The 17,561-nt window shown below is 46.1% G+C and overlaps 1 protein-coding gene across 1 annotated transcript in view; it reads left to right on the forward strand.

Moving 5' to 3' along the window:
• The first annotated feature begins 860 nt into the window (after positions 1-860).
• Positions 861-17,561, forward strand: part of LOC142749969 (atrial natriuretic peptide receptor 1-like) — a 140,538-nt gene continuing 123,837 nt past the window's right edge. The window contains exons 1-2 of the mRNA XM_075858656.1: positions 861-893; positions 14,727-14,832. Coding sequence (XP_075714771.1) covers positions 861-893; positions 14,727-14,832 — 139 coding nt within the window. The remainder of the gene's footprint in view (positions 894-14,726; positions 14,833-17,561) is intronic.

Here is a 17,561-nt window from a genome sequence, read left to right on the forward strand (position 1 = left end):
AATACTGCGCCGGCAGCACCTTAAGCTTCCTGGATTGGAACATTATGAATTCCTTGACATGGTAGAAGTGAATCCTGGCCAGCGTATCTCTCGGCGCCTTTTCAGGAGCGGCTTTAGATTTGGGCACCCTATGAGCCCGATCTATAGTAAGATCCAGTTCCGAAAGGGAGGGTACGACAGTGAGAAAGAGACGTTTGAGGAATGCTTGGATATCTGATGGAGCCACATCTTCTGAAATACCTCTTATTTTGATATTATTCCGTCTGGACCTATCCTCAGCATCTGTAGCCTTGGTTTTGAGCCATTTAACCTCTTCTTCTAGTGCCGTGTGCGCATCCACTAATTCATTGTGCGCTGTAGTGACATCTTTCATTTTGCGCTCAAGATGATCAGTGCGATCCCCCAAGGCATTTACATTAGATTGAAGCTTCCGGACCAAAGAAGAGATGCTTTGATTAATGCCATTCTGGAGCATAACAAGCATATTTTTCAGGGTGTCCACTGTAAGCGGGTCAGTAGAGAAAGGGAACTGCTGAAGATCACATTGAGCAGCCATCACAACTGGAGAGACAGGCAGATTATCCGCTTGCAAACATTCCCTCTGATCTGGGCCTGCATGTGTAGGCGAAGCTGTAGGAGAAGATGAGGACCTTCTCAAGCACCCAGTCCCAGTTTGCTCCGAATCCCACGAAGAGACTCTATCTTCTGTAAGGACCTCTGCCCTCAGGGGAGAACCCCGAGGTGAGGTAGTGCGTACATGCGGTTGTAATAGAGGAGCCGGTGAAGCCAATTCTTCTGCAGGGTTTCCAAAATATTCTGTGAGTTTTCTAGGAGCTGCTTTGCTTTTTCTTTTTGTCATGATGATAAGAACTACAAGTACCAGACACCAGCGGGTAAGTATGCAAAGGAATACAGGCCACTTAGCAGTGTTATACACTAGAGTAGACAGACTCCCTATTCCAGAGAGGCCTCTGTATGAGGATAGTCTCCAGACACCAGCCCAGCAGCAAAATAATTTCCAACTTTAAATGTGAAGAGCAGGGCATACACCTCCTGTGTCATTGCACAACTTTAGGCCGTGGCTTCTCTGGCCTACCCAGGCCTGAATATGTGACCTCCAACAACACAGTCAATATGCCAGACTTTATGAGGCCAAGGACGTGTTAAAGCCTCTACAGGGGGAGATATCCAGCTATGTAGAGATCCAGCCACCGATGGCTGACGATAAGTACCTCACACTGCTCTCCTTGTGGTCAGCCCAGGTCCAGCTCTCACTCCGGTCCCAGCTCTCACACACCTTCTCTTCCTGCTCCCTGATCCTCCTTACACCCCAGGCACACCAGCCCCGTTACCGGAGTTATCCTGCTCCGTGATCTGTGTCTCAGCGGCGTTCAGCGATGTCCTCACACTGCCGTCCTCCTCACCACGTGGCAGCTCCGGCCCAACGCTCCCTCAGTCCGGCCGCCGCTCCAAGAGGCTGTTTCTTCCAGCCGCGGGTCCCGTTCTGCTCACCGCACGCACCCAAGTGCCCCGAGGTATCCTGCAGGTAATATGCTGTGGTGAAGTACTTAAAAGTACTTAGCTACGCTGTGTGCCGCTGTATATGTATGATGTGGCAGGAGCCCCGAGATCAAGCGGCCATTTCCTTCAGCAGCCAAACTCCGCCCAGCTGCCTCGTTTCAGACGTAATTGCTTCTCCTCGCATTTTGCGAGGCTTCTCTGACAGCCGTAAATTTTGAGCTGTGCTTCATTGCGTTCAATGAAGAACGGCTCAAATTACGTCTGAAAGAAGTGTCCTGCACTTCTTTTGATGAGGCTGTATTTTTACGCGTCGTCGTTTGACAGCTGTCAAATGACGACGCGTAAATGACAGGTTGTCTGCACAGTACGTCGGCAAACCCATTCAAATGAATGGGCAGATGTTTGCCGACGTATTGTAGCCTTATTTTCAGACGTAAAACGAGGCATAATACGCCTCGTTTACGCCTGAAAATAGGTCGTGTGAACCCAGCCTAAGGGAGGACGTGGTGCCCTAGGGAGGCACCACAAGCTGGCACACGACTTGCCTTTGGGTTCATAATACAGACCTGTAGGAACTCTCTGTGTGCCGTTCACGTGTGTTGATTAATAATATTAATGGCAGGTCTTTACTTTTTAAGGCTACAAGTATTTTCCACAGTGGACAGTCAGAGCAGGGGCGTTTCTAGGGTCTTAAAAGATCAGGGGCACAAGCCCCGAGAGATATGTTACGCCTCCCCATCCGAAAAATAAAAAAATAATTTTTACATACATATCTAAGATAGCATATCTATAAGACTAAGGCCCCTATAGCTGCACCGCTGGATAGAATTGGATGCATTGTCTCAGCAAACGTGATCACATATCATAGGCTTAGATACAAGGGCTCAGCAGATAGTATCACACATGATTGGATTAGATACAGTGGCTCAGCAGACCGTATCACACATGATAGGATTAGATACAGTGGCTCAGCAGACAGTATCACACATGATAGGATTAGATATAGGGCCCAGCTCGCTGACATTGCGGCTCCAGCGCTGGACCCAGGAAAGGTAAGAATAATAATTGGTTTGCTTTTTATGTGCTACTAATTTTTTTTGTGTGTTTGTGTTTTTTTTACAGGTTCGGTTGTTGGATTACTTCAGATTCGATGGACTACTTCAATGAAGGCGGTTTTTTATTCTCAATAAAATGGTTAATGAGGGTTGTGTGGGGGTTTTTATTTCAATAAAATATTTTTTCTATGTCCTTGTATTCTTTTAAACTTCATACGTACCACCTTAGTAATGGCCGCTGGCTGCTGACAGCGTCCATTACTAAGGTGGGGCTTAATGTTAGCCTGTGAAAAGGCTAACACTAACCCCCCATTATTACCCCGATACCCACTGCCACCAGGGGTGCCGATAGAGCCGGCCACATCGTTTATACTTTATTTTTTTTAAATGAAGTGGGGTCACCCCCATTTTTCATAGCCAGCAAGATACAACATAGCAGCAGCAGGCTAGTATCAGCAGGATGGGAACCAACGGTTTTTGGGCTTTCCCAGTCTAATAATACCAGCCTTTGGCCGCCCCAATGCCTGACCATTACTACAGATGGTCAGGTACTGGATCATACCCGGCTTTTCCTGGCACCCTTGGTGGCAGTGAGTATCGGGGTAATAATGGGGATTAGTGTTAGCCTTTTCACCAGCTAACACTAAGCCCCGCCTCAGTAATGGACGCTGTCAATCAGCCAGCGGCCATTACTAAGGCGGTTGTATTTTTTTTCAACTTTATTTCTAAGACATAGAAAAATATTTTATTGAAATAAAAATACACACAACCTCATTAACCATAACCATAACTAATCTGAAGTAGTCCAACAACCGAACCTGTAAAAAAGCACAAACACAAAAAAACACTCATTAGTAACACATGTGGTCGTTTTAGATACAGTGCCCATGTGTGATCCTGTCTGCTGGGCCCTGTATCTAAGCCTACCACATGGTTGTGAAGGATTTGCCTGACACAGCTTCTGTGTCGACGCCCATGGTTAATCAGCCTGCATCTGTTCCTAGGTCTGCTAGAGTGACTCGATCTGCTACCACTCAGGCTGGTAGGCTGAGGAGTGGGAGAGCCTATCGCAGCCTTGCCAGACGGTTCTAGCTCCCGCCCTTGGTCCACTTATACCTTCATTTGCTGCCTGTCCTTTGCCTGTGATTCTCCTGTTTCCTGGCTCTGCTGTTCCTGCTGTTACTATTGACCTCTGCTTCATATTGACCCTGGCTTGACTGACAATTCTCCTGCTCTGCATTTGTTACCACATACACTCCTGGTTTGACTCGGCTCGTCCATTACTCTGTTGCTCACGGTGTTGCCGTGGGCAACTGCCCCACATAACTTTGCTTTTGTGTTCCCTTGTCTTGTTTGTCTGTCGTGCACATATTAAGCGTAGGGACCGTCGCCCAGTTGTACGCTGTCGCCTAGGACGGGCTGTGCAAGTAGGCAGGGACTGAGTGGCGGGTAGATTAGGGCTCACCTGGCTGTCTCCCTATCCTGACATTACAATGGTAGTATTAGATACAGGGCCCATGTGTGATAATGTCTGTTAGTCAGAGGCTACACTGAGTCAGAGGCTACAATGCACATGGAAATCTTATTTATGTTTACATGGTCTTCACACACTGATCATGCTGTAAGAAGCATATACAGACTTCGGCCCCATGCACACAACCGTAAAAATGCTCCATAATTGCTGACCGTAATACGGTCCACAATTACGGGCCCATTCAGTTCTATTGGCCGTGGACACCTTTCCGTATCGCTACGGATTGGGTGTCCGTGCCGTAGAAATGTTCAGAAAATTATGGAAATGTCCGTTCTTTTGCATTTTATGGGTCGTGCTCCCATACTTTGTATGGGAGCACGGACCGAAAATGCGGGCGGCAGTCGGCAGCCGACCGTGCCCGCAATTACAGGCACGGCCGTGTGCATGGGGCCTTATAGTATCTAACCAATAATTACTGATTATAAGTATGACAACTTATTGTTAGTATACTTCTAGTAGTGAGCAGTAAATGCATGTCAGATCAGTCACCTTAAAGGGGCAAGCTGCTTTGTAAAGCACAGAATATAGGTGCTAAGACTTTTGTCAACCAGGAAGTGTACACAGGCTTACCATAACAAGTACAGTATATATTAGGGGAAAGTTTCCCAACCTTTTTCAGGCTCGAGGCACCACTGGAAAAAAAAAAAAGTTCTTCAGGGCACCCCTACAAAAAATTGTTTACAAGAAGACCAAAAACAGCTAAAACAAGCACTACACTCTTAGGGTATATTCACAAGGCCTTTTTTGTAAGGCAGAAAAATTCAGCCTCAAAATTCCTTCGGGAATTTTGAGGCAGATATTGAAATGACAGCAGCTTTTTTTTTCCCCGCTTTTTTTTGTAGTGTTTTTTTTGCCCACGTTTTTTTTAAGCCTTTGAAGCTAATGCAAAAACCGCAGTCAAAAAAGCACTCCAAACGAGCGGCGCAGTTTTTTTCTGCCTCCTATTGATTTCAATGGGAGGTCAGAGGGGGAAACTGTTCGAAGACCATCAGCCCCCCACTCACAGTAAAATGACCATCAGCCCCCCACTCACAGTAAAATGACGATCAGCCCCCCACTCACAGTAAAATGACCATCAGCCCCCCACTCACAGTAAAATGACCATCAGCCGCCCCCCACTCACAGTAAAATGACCATCAGCCCCCGCCACTCACAGTAAAATGACCATCAGCCCCTTACTCACAGTATAATGACCATCAGCCCCCTACTCACAATAAAAAACCATCAGCCCCCTACTCACAGTATAATGACCATCAGCCTCTTACTCACAGTATAATGGCCATCAGCCCCCCACTCACAGTAAAATGTCAATTAGTCCCCACTCATAGTAAAATCACCATCAGCCAACACAGTTTAATGCTCCCATAGTGCCTCCCACACAGTATAATACCAAATAGCTGCCCCCACACAGAATAATGCCCTCTAGCTGCCACCATACACTATAATGCCCCCATAGATGCCACCATACAGTATACTGCCCCATAGATGCGCCCATACAGTATAATGCCCACACAGATGCTCTCATACAGTATAATGCCCATACAGATGCCCCCATACAGTATAATGCCCACACAGATTCTCCCATGCAGTATAATGCCCTTACAGATGCCCCCTTAGCTGCCCCTAGTGCTAGTGCCCTTGTAGATAGTGACACAGTGCCCATGTAGATAGTGCCCATGTACATAGTGCCACAGTGTCCCTTGTAGATAGTGCCCCTATATAGTGCCACAGTGCCCATGTAGATAGTGCCCATGTACATAGCGCCACAGTGTCCCCTGTAGATAGTGCCCCTATATAGTGCCACAGTGTCCATGTAGATAGTGCCACACCCCCTTAAAAATAGCACCACCCCCTCCCTGAAGATAGTGCCATTGGGACTCCCTCTAGGAGCAGAATCCCCAGCTAGAGCATAGGCCGGGGATTCCACTCCTAGAGGGAAGACCTGATGTCACTGTACATATATGGACTGTCACGTCAGTGGCTACTCCTTAATCAGAATCCCCATTGCCGACACTGGCTGGGGATTCCACTCCAGGAGGAGCACCTGACGTCAATGTCCATATATGGACATTGAAAGCAGCGCTGTGCCCGGGGAGTCCACGGCGAGCGGAGGAGCTCCCTCTGCTTCTCCGCTATGAATTAATTCTAATGCAGGGAGATGATGGTTCCCTGCTTCAGAATTGGGTTCAACTATATCTGCGTCCTGAGGATGCAGTTACAGTTGACAGCAGGACATACACCCGGCCGCTTGAGACAGCGGGACACCGCCCTGAATCCGGGACTGTCCCGCTGAATCCGGGATGGTTGGGAGGTATGCGTCACGTGTAAAGGATTTGCCAGACACAGGTTCTGTGTCGACGCCCATGGGCAATCAGTCTGCACCTGCTCCTATGTCTGTGAGACTGACTCCATCTTCCACCACTCAGGATGGTAGGCTTAGGAGTGGGAGAGCCTATCACAGCCTGGCCAGACGGAGCTAGTTCCCGCCCACTTTCTATTTATACCTGCCTTTCCTGTTCCTCCTTTGCCTGTGATTCTTCTATGCTTGTTTCCTGGCTTGCTGCTGCTGCTTGTACTACTGATCCTCTGCTTGTTATTGACCTTGGCTTTCTGACCACTCTCCTGCTCAGCGTTTTGTACCTCGCTCACTCCTGGTTTGACTCGGCTCGTTCACCACTCTTGTTGCTCACGGTGTCTCCGTGGGCAGCTGCCCCGTTTCCCTAGCTTCTGTGTACCCCTGTCTGTTTTGTCTGTCTTGCACTTACTGAGCGTAGGGACCGTCGCCCAGTTGTGCCCCGTCGCTTAGGACGGGTCGTTGCAAGTAGGCAGGGACTGAGTGGCGGGTAGATTAGGGACCACCTGTCTGTCTCCCTACCTTGTCATTACATAATCACAGGCCCATATACCTTTTCTACCCTGGTCCCTGACACATCTATGGACCCCCTTGAGACCCTGGCTCAGCAGATGCAGGGCCTCTCCCTACAGGTCCAGGCCCTGGCTCAGAGGGACAATCTGCGTGATGCTTCCCTGGTAGTGCCCCCCACCTCACCTCTTGAACCCCACCTCAAGTTGCCTGACCGGTTCTCAGGGGACCGGAAGACTTTTTTCTCCTTTCGGGAGAGTTGTAGACTCTATTTTCGCTTAAAGCCCCACTCCTCATGTTCTGAGAGCCAGCGGGTGGGTATAATTATGTCCCGGCTCCAGGACAGGCCCCAAGAATGGGCCTTCTCCTTTGCTCCTGATGCCCCTGAACTTTCCTCCGTGGATCTTTTCTTTTCTGCTCTCGGGCTCATTTATGACGAGAGTGACAAGACTGCCTTTGCCGAGAGTCAGCTGGTGACCTTACGTCAGGGTAAGAGACCTGTAGAGGAGTATTGTTCTGACTTTAGGAAGTGGTGTGTAGCTTCTCGGTGGAATGACCCTGCCTTGAGGTGCCAGTTTAGATTGGGTCTGTCGAACGCCCTGAGAGACCTGCTAGTTAGCTATCCCTCTGCTGACTCCCTAGATCAGGTTATGGCTTTAGCGGTACGACTTGACCGACGTCTCAGGGAACGACGACTTGAACGTTTTTGTGCCTTCTTCTCTGACTCCCCCATGATGGCTCCCGAGGTTCCGTTGCTTCATTTCTTCCACGGAAAACTCGGATGAACCTATGCAACTCGGGGCCTCCGTGTCCCCCCAACAACGTAGAGAGTTCCGCAGGAAGATTGGTCTCTGCTTCTACTGTGGGGATGACAAGCATCAAGTGAACAACCGTCCTGGGCATAAGAATAAGCAGCCGGAAGAACTTCCGCGCCTAAGTGATCATCGGGGAGGTCACTTGGGCGCACAGGTATTTCCCGTAAAGATGAAACCTAATAAAATCTTGCTTCCCTTTCAGGTCTCTTTTGGTGGTAGGTCTGCTACCGGCAGTGCCTTCGTGGATTCAGGGTCTTCTGCTAATATTATGTCTGTGAAATTTGCTATGTCTCTAGCTATGCCATTGATTGATTTGCCTAAACCTGTCCCGGTAGTGGGTATCGACTCCACTCCTCTTGCTAATGGTTATTTTACACAGCATACCCCTGTTTTTGAACTCCTTGTTGGCTCCATGCATTTGGAGCAGTGCTCTGTACTGGTGATGCAGGGATTATCATCCGATTTGGTTTTAGGCCTTGCCTGGTTGCAGTTGCATAGTTCCACGTTTAACTGGAATACTGGGGATCTTACCAAATGGGGTAATGAATGCATGACGTCATGTTTTTCTGTTAATTCTATTTCTCTCCCTGAGGAGGTGAACACTCTACCTGAGTTTGTTCAGGACTTCGCTGATGTTTTCTCTAAAGAGGCCTCCGAAGTGTTACCTCCTCATAGAGAATACGATTGCGCAATCGATTTGGTACCAGGAGCTAAGCTCCCTAAGGGTAGGATATTTAATCTCTCTTGTCCCGAACGTGAAGCCATGAGAGAGTATATCCAGGAATGTCTGGCCAAGGGTTACATTCGCCCCTCTACTTCTCCAGTAGGTGCTGGCTTCTTCTTCGTAGGGAAGAAGGATGGTGGTCTTAAGCCGTGCATCGACTACCGAAACTTGAATAAGGTCACTGTAAGGACCTTGTAAGTACCCCCTTCCTTTGATTCCTGATCTCTTCAATCAGGTTCAGGGGGCCCAATGGTTCTCTAAGTTTGATCTACGGGGGGCTTATAACCTTATCCGCATCAAACAGGGGGATGAGTGTAAGACTGCGTTTAACACGCCCGAAGGTCATTTCGAATACCTCGTCATGCCCTTTGGGTTGTGTAATGCTCCCGCGGTCTTCCAGAATTTCATAAATGAGATTTTAAGAGACTATCTGGGGGTATTTCTTGTAGTGTACCTTGATGACATACTTGTGTTTTCCAAGGACTGGTCCTCCCACATTGAGCATGTCAGGATGGTGCTCCAGGTCCTTCGGGAAAACAAACTGTTTGCTAAGACCGAAAAATGTGTGTTTGGGGTGCAAGAGATACAATTTTTGGGTCAAATTGTCACTGCTCATGAATTCCGCATGGACCCCGCCAAGGTCCAGGCTGTGGCGGAATGGCTCCAACCTGCCTCCCTGAAGGCGTTACAGTGCTTCCTGGGATTCGCTAATTATTACAGGAGATTTATTGCTAACTTCTCGGTCATCGCTAAGCCTCTTACGGATCTCACTCGCAAAGGTGCTGATCTCCTCCACTGGCCTCCTGAGGCTGTCCAAGCTTTTGAGGTCCTTAAGAAGTGCTTTATCTCGGCCCCAGTGCTGGTTCAGCCCAACCAAATGGAGCCATTCATCGTGGAGGTTGACGCCTACGAGGTGGGAGTGGGTGCTGTCTTGTCCCAGGGTACCAGGTCCCTCACCCATCTCCGTCCCTATGCCTACTTCTCCAGGAAGTTTTCGCCCACTGAGAGTAAGTATGATATTGGCAACCGCAAACTCTTAGCCATTAAATGGGCATTTGAAGAGTGGCGCCACTTCCTGGAGGGGGCTAGGCACCAGGTAACGGTCCTTACCGACCACAAGAATCTGGTTTTCTTAGAATCTGCCCGGAGGCTAAACCCGAGACAAGCTCGATGGGCGTTATTTTTTACTAGATTCAACTTTTTGGTCACCTATAGGGCTGGGTCTACAAATATTAAGGCTGACGCACTGTCGCGTAGCTTCAATGCCAGCCCTCCTTCGGAGGAGGATTCTGCTTGTGTTTTGCCTCCAGGTATAATCATTTCCTCTATTGATTCTGATTTAGTCTCCAAAATTGCGGCTGATCAAGGTTCAGCTCCCGGGAACCTTCCTGAGAACAAGCTGTTTGTTCGCCTGCAACTCCGGCTAAGGGTACTTAGGGAAAATCATGGCTCTGCACTATCTGGCCATCCAGGCATCCTGGGTACCAAGCAGCTCATTGCCAGAAACTACTGGTGGCCTGGGTTGCTTAAAGACGTTAAGGCCTACGTCGCCGCTTGTGAGGTTTGTGCTAGGTCCAAGACTCCCAGGTCCCGACCAGCGGGCTTACTATGTTCTTTGCCCATTCCCCAGAGACCTTGGACCCATATCTTCATGGATTTTATCACCGATTTGCCTCCATCTCAAGGCAAGTCGGTGGTGTGGGTTGTAGTAGACCGCTTCAGTAAGATGTGCCCCTTTGTGCCCCTCAAGAAACTACCCAATGCTAAGACGTTAGCTACCTTGTTTATCAAACACATCCTGCGTCTCCATGGGGTTCCTGTCAATATTGTTTCTGACAGAGGGGTACAATTTGTTTCATTGTTTTGGAGAGCCTTCTGTAAAAAGTTGGAGATTGATCTGTCCTTCTGCTCGGCTTTCCATCCTGAAACTAATGGCCAAACGGAGAGGACTAATCAGTCCCTAGAACAATATTTAAGGTGTTTTATCTCTGACTGTCAACATGATTGGGTCTCATTCATTCCCCTCGCCGAATTATCCCTTAATAACCGGGTCAGTAACTCTTCAGGGGTCTCCCCCTTTTTCTGTAATTTTGGGTTTAATCCACGGTTCTCCTCCGTTTCACCTGTAGTTCCAACAATCCCGAGGTAGATGTCGTTCATCAGGAACTGTGCACAGTCTGGGCCCAGGTTCAGAAGAACCTAGAGGCGTCCCAGAGCATACAAAAGACTCAGGCAGATAGAAGACGTTCTGCTAACCCCTTGTTTGTGGTCGGGGATCTGGTGTGGCTATCTTCTAAAAATTTGCGCCTTAAAGTCCCGTCTAAGAAATTTGCTCCCCGGTTTATAGGGCCGTACAAGGTCATTGAAGTCCTTAACCCTGTCTCCATCCGACTGGAGTTGCCCCTGTCTTTTCGAGTGCACGACGTCTTTCATGCCTCCCTCCTTAAACGCTGCTCCCCGTCCTTGCCTCCCTCGAGGAAACCTCCGGTCCCTGTTCTCACCCCTGAGGGGGTAGAATTCGAGGTGGCCAAGATTGTGGACAGCAGTATGGTCCAAGGCTCCCTCCAGTACCTGGTCCATTGGAGAGGATACGGGCCTGAGGAGAGGACTTGGGTACCCGCCCGGGATGTTCACGCTGGGGTATTGCTCAGGAGGTTCCACCTTCGTTTCCCCAATAAACCAGGTCCACCTAGAAAGGGTCCGGTGGCCCCTCATAAAAGGGGGGGGTACTGTAAAGGATTTGCCAGACACAGGTTCTGTGTCGACGCCCGTGGGCAATCAGTCTCCTGCACCTGCACCTTTGTCTGTGAGACTGACTCCATCTTCCACCACTCAGGATGGCAGGCTTAGGAGTGGGAGAGCCTATCACAGCCTGGCCAGACGGAGCTAGTTCCCGCCCACTGTCTATTTATACCTGCCTTTCCTGTTCCTTCTTTGCCTGTGATTCTTCTATGCTTGTTTCCTGACTTGCTGCTGCTGCTTGTACTACTGATCCTCTGCTTGTTATTGACCTTGGCTTTCTGACCACTCTCCTGCTCAGCGTTTTGTACCTCGCTCACTCCTGGTTTGACTCGGCTCGTTTACCACTCTTGTTGCTCACGGTGTCTCCGTGAGCAGCTGCCCCGTTTCCCTAGCTTCTGTGTACCCCTGTCTGTTTTGTCTGTCTTGCACTTACTGAGCGTAGGGACCGTCGCCCAGTTGTACCCCGTCGCTTAGTACGGGTCGTTGCAAGTAGGCAGGGACTGAGTGGCGGGTAGATTAGGGCTCACCTGTCTGTCTCCCTACCTTGTCATTACATCACGTCTGCTAAAAGCCAAATCATTTATTTTTTATAGCAGTGGATGAGCGGAGTGTCGCGGCACCCCTAGACGGTTCTCATGGCACCCCAGGTCGCTGCGGTACCTGGTTGGGAATCACTGTATTAGGGATTCACATAGCCTACATGTTAAATACTTTGATTATGTTCATTGTTATTTATTTATTTATTTGATCTACATTTATATAGATTAGTAAAGAAACTCTTCGTGATATTAGTAGCAACTGAAATACTAATGCAGACTTTGCAGTACTGGAAGAGGGTTGTGTCACTTCATGCATCCAGGTATTTGACCACTAGAGGGCAATCTTAAAGCGTCACTGTTATTTCTGGTGAATTTCCAGAATAATGCTGGGGTCGCACTGTGTTTGCAGTGCAAGTTCAGTGTATAAACTTGGAAAGTTCCCAGTGCATACACCAAACTTATCCATGGGGCCGTATAGATTCCAAAAAAAGTGTCCTTTTGACATCTGCAGGGTAGGTGTACATCAGTATACCTTTTATTTAACTGTACAAGGAAGCGTAGTCTGCTGCGCTTTCCTATAGCCTGGCTAGTATATACAGGTAAGATGGGGGTAATAAACAGGGATGATGGCTGGTATATACAGGGGTGATGGCGGTTACATACAGGGATGATGACTGGTATATACAGGTAAGATGGGGGTTATAAACAGGGATGATGGTTGGTATATACACGGATGATGGCTTGTATATATAGGGATGATGGGGGTTAATGCAGGGATGATGGCTGGACTACCCATCATCCCTGTTTATAACAACCATCATCCCTGTATATACCAGCCATCATCCCTGTATATAACCCCCATCATCCCTGTATATACTAGCCAGACTGGTATATACAGGGATAATGGGGGTTATATACAGGGATGATGACTGGTATATACAGGGATGATGGGGGTTATATACAGGAATAATGGCTGGTATATTCAGGGATGATGTGGTTGTATAATAGGGTGATGGAGGATATATAGATGGATGATGGCTAGTAAACTGGCCGTCAATAAATGGAACATGCCCTATGGCCGTTCTTCCCGCCGCACGGCTACCATAGAAATCTATTGGGCCATGTAAAGCACAGCTGCCACTTGGATGTGATCTGAGTGACAGCCGTTCTTTCTGACGCTCGCTCTCTCTCTCTTCACCTCCTCACAGTGTATATGAGGAGGAGGAGGATGAGGAGATGTTTTTGCTCCCTGTAGGAGCAGAATTCCTAATCCCCGGTCACAGCATTGCCGAAGCTGTGGTAGGGGATTCCGCCCCAGGAGAAGTCCCTGACTTCACTGTCCACTGTCCTACAGTGGCCATCTACGGGGGTGCTATATACAAGGGGGCTGTGTGACACTACCTACAGGGGGGCTGTGTGGCACTTCCTACAGGGGGCTGTGTGGCATTATCTACAGGGGGGCTGTGGCAGTATCCACAGGGGGCTGAGTGGCATTTTCTACAGAGGGCAGTGTGTGGCATTATCTACAGAGGGCTGTGGCATTATCTACAGTGGGCAGTGTGGCAGTATCTACTTGGGGCTGCGGCAGTATCTACAGGGGTCTGTATGGCATTACCTAAAGAGGGCAGTGTGTGGCATTATCTACAGGGGGCTGTGTGGCATTATCTACAGGGGAGTGTGGCAGTATCTGCAGGGGGCTGTGTGGCATTATCTACAGAGGGTAGTGTGTGGCATTATCTACATGGGGGTTGTGGCAGTATCTACAGGGGGCTGTGTGGCATTATCTACAGAGGAAAGTGTGTAGCAAAAAATTGACGAATGAAGTTCATCCGTTTTTAAAACGGACAGGGGAAAAAAAGATGCAAAACGGGTCAAAATCGCCCGTTAAAAACTGAAACACGGCCCGGAACGGAAAAGGAACGGATGCAAAATGACCGAGAAAAACAGACCAAAACGGCTAAAGGTAAAGAAGAAGACTTTGCTATTTTATTTAATAGGCTATCTGTTCAATTTCATTCTATACAGTACCATGTGAGATTGTATAAATACTAGCAGGGGTACATGCACTTACACATATGCCCACTAGATGGAGGTCAAGTTGAATAATATACACAATGCAATGATTCCTTGAAAGTAAATTGATTTTCCGGCTGAGCACATCCAACTTTCTCCTCCTTACCATCCAATAGTCAGTCCTAAGGGAGAAATTACAGCAGCAACAGCAAGAACAGCATCACATCTGGTTGTGTATAGCAGGCACAGCACCATTTCTAAAGAGCTCCCCTGAGACCATTAAGTAAATACCTAGAACTTGGATGTAATAATCTGCAGTGCTATGAAAGGCTTCAAATCATTTCTTTTTCTGTTACATCTCATTGGAAGTTTAATGGTAGGTGCATATATTATACAAAAGCTTTATCTGCTGTATATAAATTCTAAGATTTATACACTCCTACATTCAAATACACATATGCAGGCACACAACAGCAAAAAAAGGCAATCAATTGCGGAGAAGGATTTCTTATTATATTTATATTATATTTTTAGTTATTTTTTTCATGTTTTTATTATGCTTATTAAGTGCTGGTGATGTCACATATAGTTGCACAGTTGGATGTTTTGATCAGACTTTCAAGCTTTAAATATTTTCCGTACTTTCTTTTTTTAAAATATTGGTTTAGTACACTAGCATTTTGCTGACAAATAACGAAAATAGATTAATTTAATGTAAACTGTTACGTCTTACCTAGGTCTTGGTGTCCTGATTGTTGCCATAAGTCATCATGTATTACTCCGAAGGGAGCAATATAGTCTGCTACATCTGCAAATATTGGATTCTTAATATATTTTCAAAATAGATTTTATCTACATTTATAAAATACTGAAATAAATTTTTGCTTTAAAATGAAAGTGCCGTTTTTGTATCGAATTAGGTCCTTATTTGTAAAGTAACTCAAGGGTGGCATGACTTGGACAACACGGAATATGACTGCTGGCCACTGGAAAAGCCGGATGAAGTTAATATGATCGACTGCGGAGGTAAGGTTTCCATATAAAAACAATGGATTTAGGAAGTTAGTAACGTTACTGTGTCATCTATGAATAGTGCAGATGTGCAGAAGTGTTCTCTTCCTGTAAATACACAATTGTCCTCTTTGCAATACCATGTAGCAATGCCTGGTCGCTGAAAATAACCTCGTAGTTTTGTGATTTTGACCTTTTTTGGGTACGTAATGCATCTTTGTCTTGTCCAATGCATGTTTCCTACCTTTTATATAACACTTTAAAAATTATTATGGGGTGACTAAATAGCTTGCAGTTCATGGCATGGAAATGTTAGTATTGGAATCGTTTCCTATGCAAGTGGAGGCAATCTGGTAATAACCCTGCCAGACTATGGGGAATTTCACAGCTGTGCAAAAAAACATTTGCCCCCTTCCACGTCTCTGATGTTATTGCATTTTTGTCACTCTGAATGGTTTCCAGTTTCTATTTTTTTTATATAAAAAAAGACAAAGGCAAACTGAGGAAGCATCTAGCACAAATGAACAAACTAATAATAACAAACTAACAAACTTTCACATCAATGTTAAAAAACTCCTGTCCACTATTTTTTGGAAAACGTCTCTGGTTCAGATACATGACAAGATTTTCATGCATGCTAGTGTCCAAAATAAAGACAATTCACTATTAGACTAGTAATTAATTTCTCACGCACCCGGAGAGGGATAGATCTTCCTATGGGCTGGAAACAAACATTATTATATACCTACTTTAATGCCAGGGCTACACCTAGACTTTTTGTAGGGAATATAAAAAAAATATGCTAGCTGTCCTATTATAAATAACACTAGAAATATTAGGCAATATATCACAAATATTGATCTTAAGGTATGGTACGCATCTTTTCCGGTCCTCCTCCACAAACCTACACCTGTTTTTAGCACAGACGAAATCAAGGTGACATTACTATATTGCCACTAGAACAAAACTAAAAAATTGTCCCCCATATAGCATTGCGGCTTGTTTGCGTGCTGCTGGGAATAGGTTTTTAACCTGCCCTTGTCAGCTAGTATGGCCTTTTTTGTGATTTTAACATTATTATATTGTCACTAGGACAAAAATGAAAAATAGCTTTGGACAAAATTGTATCTGGATTGTTTGTATGTGAGGTTTATTGATCCTAAATAGACTAACGTTTATACGTTTTTAAATTGATCAAATAACAATCAAAAAAATGGGAGTTACATATTTTGATAAAGTTAACTTTTAAAAGAGCCCCGCCACCCTGGAATAAGTGTACTGTCAGTCTATAGTGCCTTTGGTGAAGAACACGCCATTGTCAGTACCGGGAACTTGGTAGCGCAGAAGAATCAGGGAAAAATACTGAAGTTGAGTTAAAATAACTGCTGATGGAATGATGTCAACATAATGCTATTAGTTCTCTCCTTCTGAACGAGTCTGGAATCAAAGCTAGTGTTTATAGACTGCAATTTATAGCTTCAAGGGACCAATAATGAGGAAGGTAGTCTTCTGGGTGCTGCACATACTAAATGACCATAGACCATTGCTGGAAAAACACTCATCCCATTGTTATAACCCAGCATGAGAAGACCAAGAGTCCAAACAGAGACTATATCTGTTGTAGAGTCACCTTCTTAACTAAGCAAAAACCCTTCACCTGGTTTAACTGATTTTCAAGATTCTTATCATTTAAATAGGCACAGCACAGGGAGTCCTGATTCTCTGACCATTGATCTCCTGTACCTATTGTGTTTCCTACTAAGGCCCCTGTCTTGTGATAATCAGTCCAGTATCCAGCCCTGTCCCTGAAACTAATTAGCATAAATCTAAAATTGTTCATAGCTTACTCAAAAATTACAGTTTTTCAAAATAAAAACCACTGTTGTTATCTACATTACGGTGCCTATCAGATTAGGTAGGGGATAGGGCATTTATAAAACTGGTGACAAAGCCTCTTTGATCTCGTGAGATCACGCTGTGCTGCGTGAGTAAGTCCCACAGAAACTTTACCAAAGTGTCGGGTGTGTGAATAGACATCGCATCCTGGCTGGAGGCAATGTCTATTTACTCTCGAGACATTTTGGTAAAGTTACTGTGGATGTATGTGACAGCACAGCGTGATCTCGCAAGATCACGCTGTGCTGTGAATACAGATGGACATGAATTTATAAAATTGACAAAATTGTTCATAACTTGATAAAAAATTATTGTTTTTCAAAATAAAAACCACTGTTGTTTACCTACATTACAGCGCCTATCAGATTAGGTAGGAGATGGGGCACTTATAATCTGGTGACAGAGGCTCTTTAAACTATGTGCTCATATTGATGTATGCAAGGATTGGGGAAGCTGTACTTATTAATGAATAAGTCCAGGCCATCCTTCACTATGTGTCCGCTTCTTCAGCAGGGTCGTGTTAACCGGCCAAAATATCACTTATCGCTGCTTATTATTTTACACTTTAAAGGTTTTGTACACCTGCGAAAATGTGTTGTTTGTCTTTTTGAAAAAAAATGTGTGTTTGGTGTAACTTTCTAATTACTTTCATAAAGTTTTATTTTAACTTTTTGAGATACAGCTGCTTTGTATTCTGTACACGGATCAGCTGTATCTAACAGTGAGAACTGAATCTGTCAGGTCAGCGGGACTGACGGGTTCAGTGTCAGTGGGTCCTGCGTGTCTCTGTCGAGCTGTTACCGACCAGATCTAAGTTCATAACTTAGATGTGATAGATTACAGGTGGA

Source organism: Rhinoderma darwinii, chromosome 1 (genome assembly GCF_050947455.1).
Source record: "Rhinoderma darwinii isolate aRhiDar2 chromosome 1, aRhiDar2.hap1, whole genome shotgun sequence".
Taxonomy (NCBI): Eukaryota; Metazoa; Chordata; class Amphibia; order Anura; family Rhinodermatidae; genus Rhinoderma; species Rhinoderma darwinii.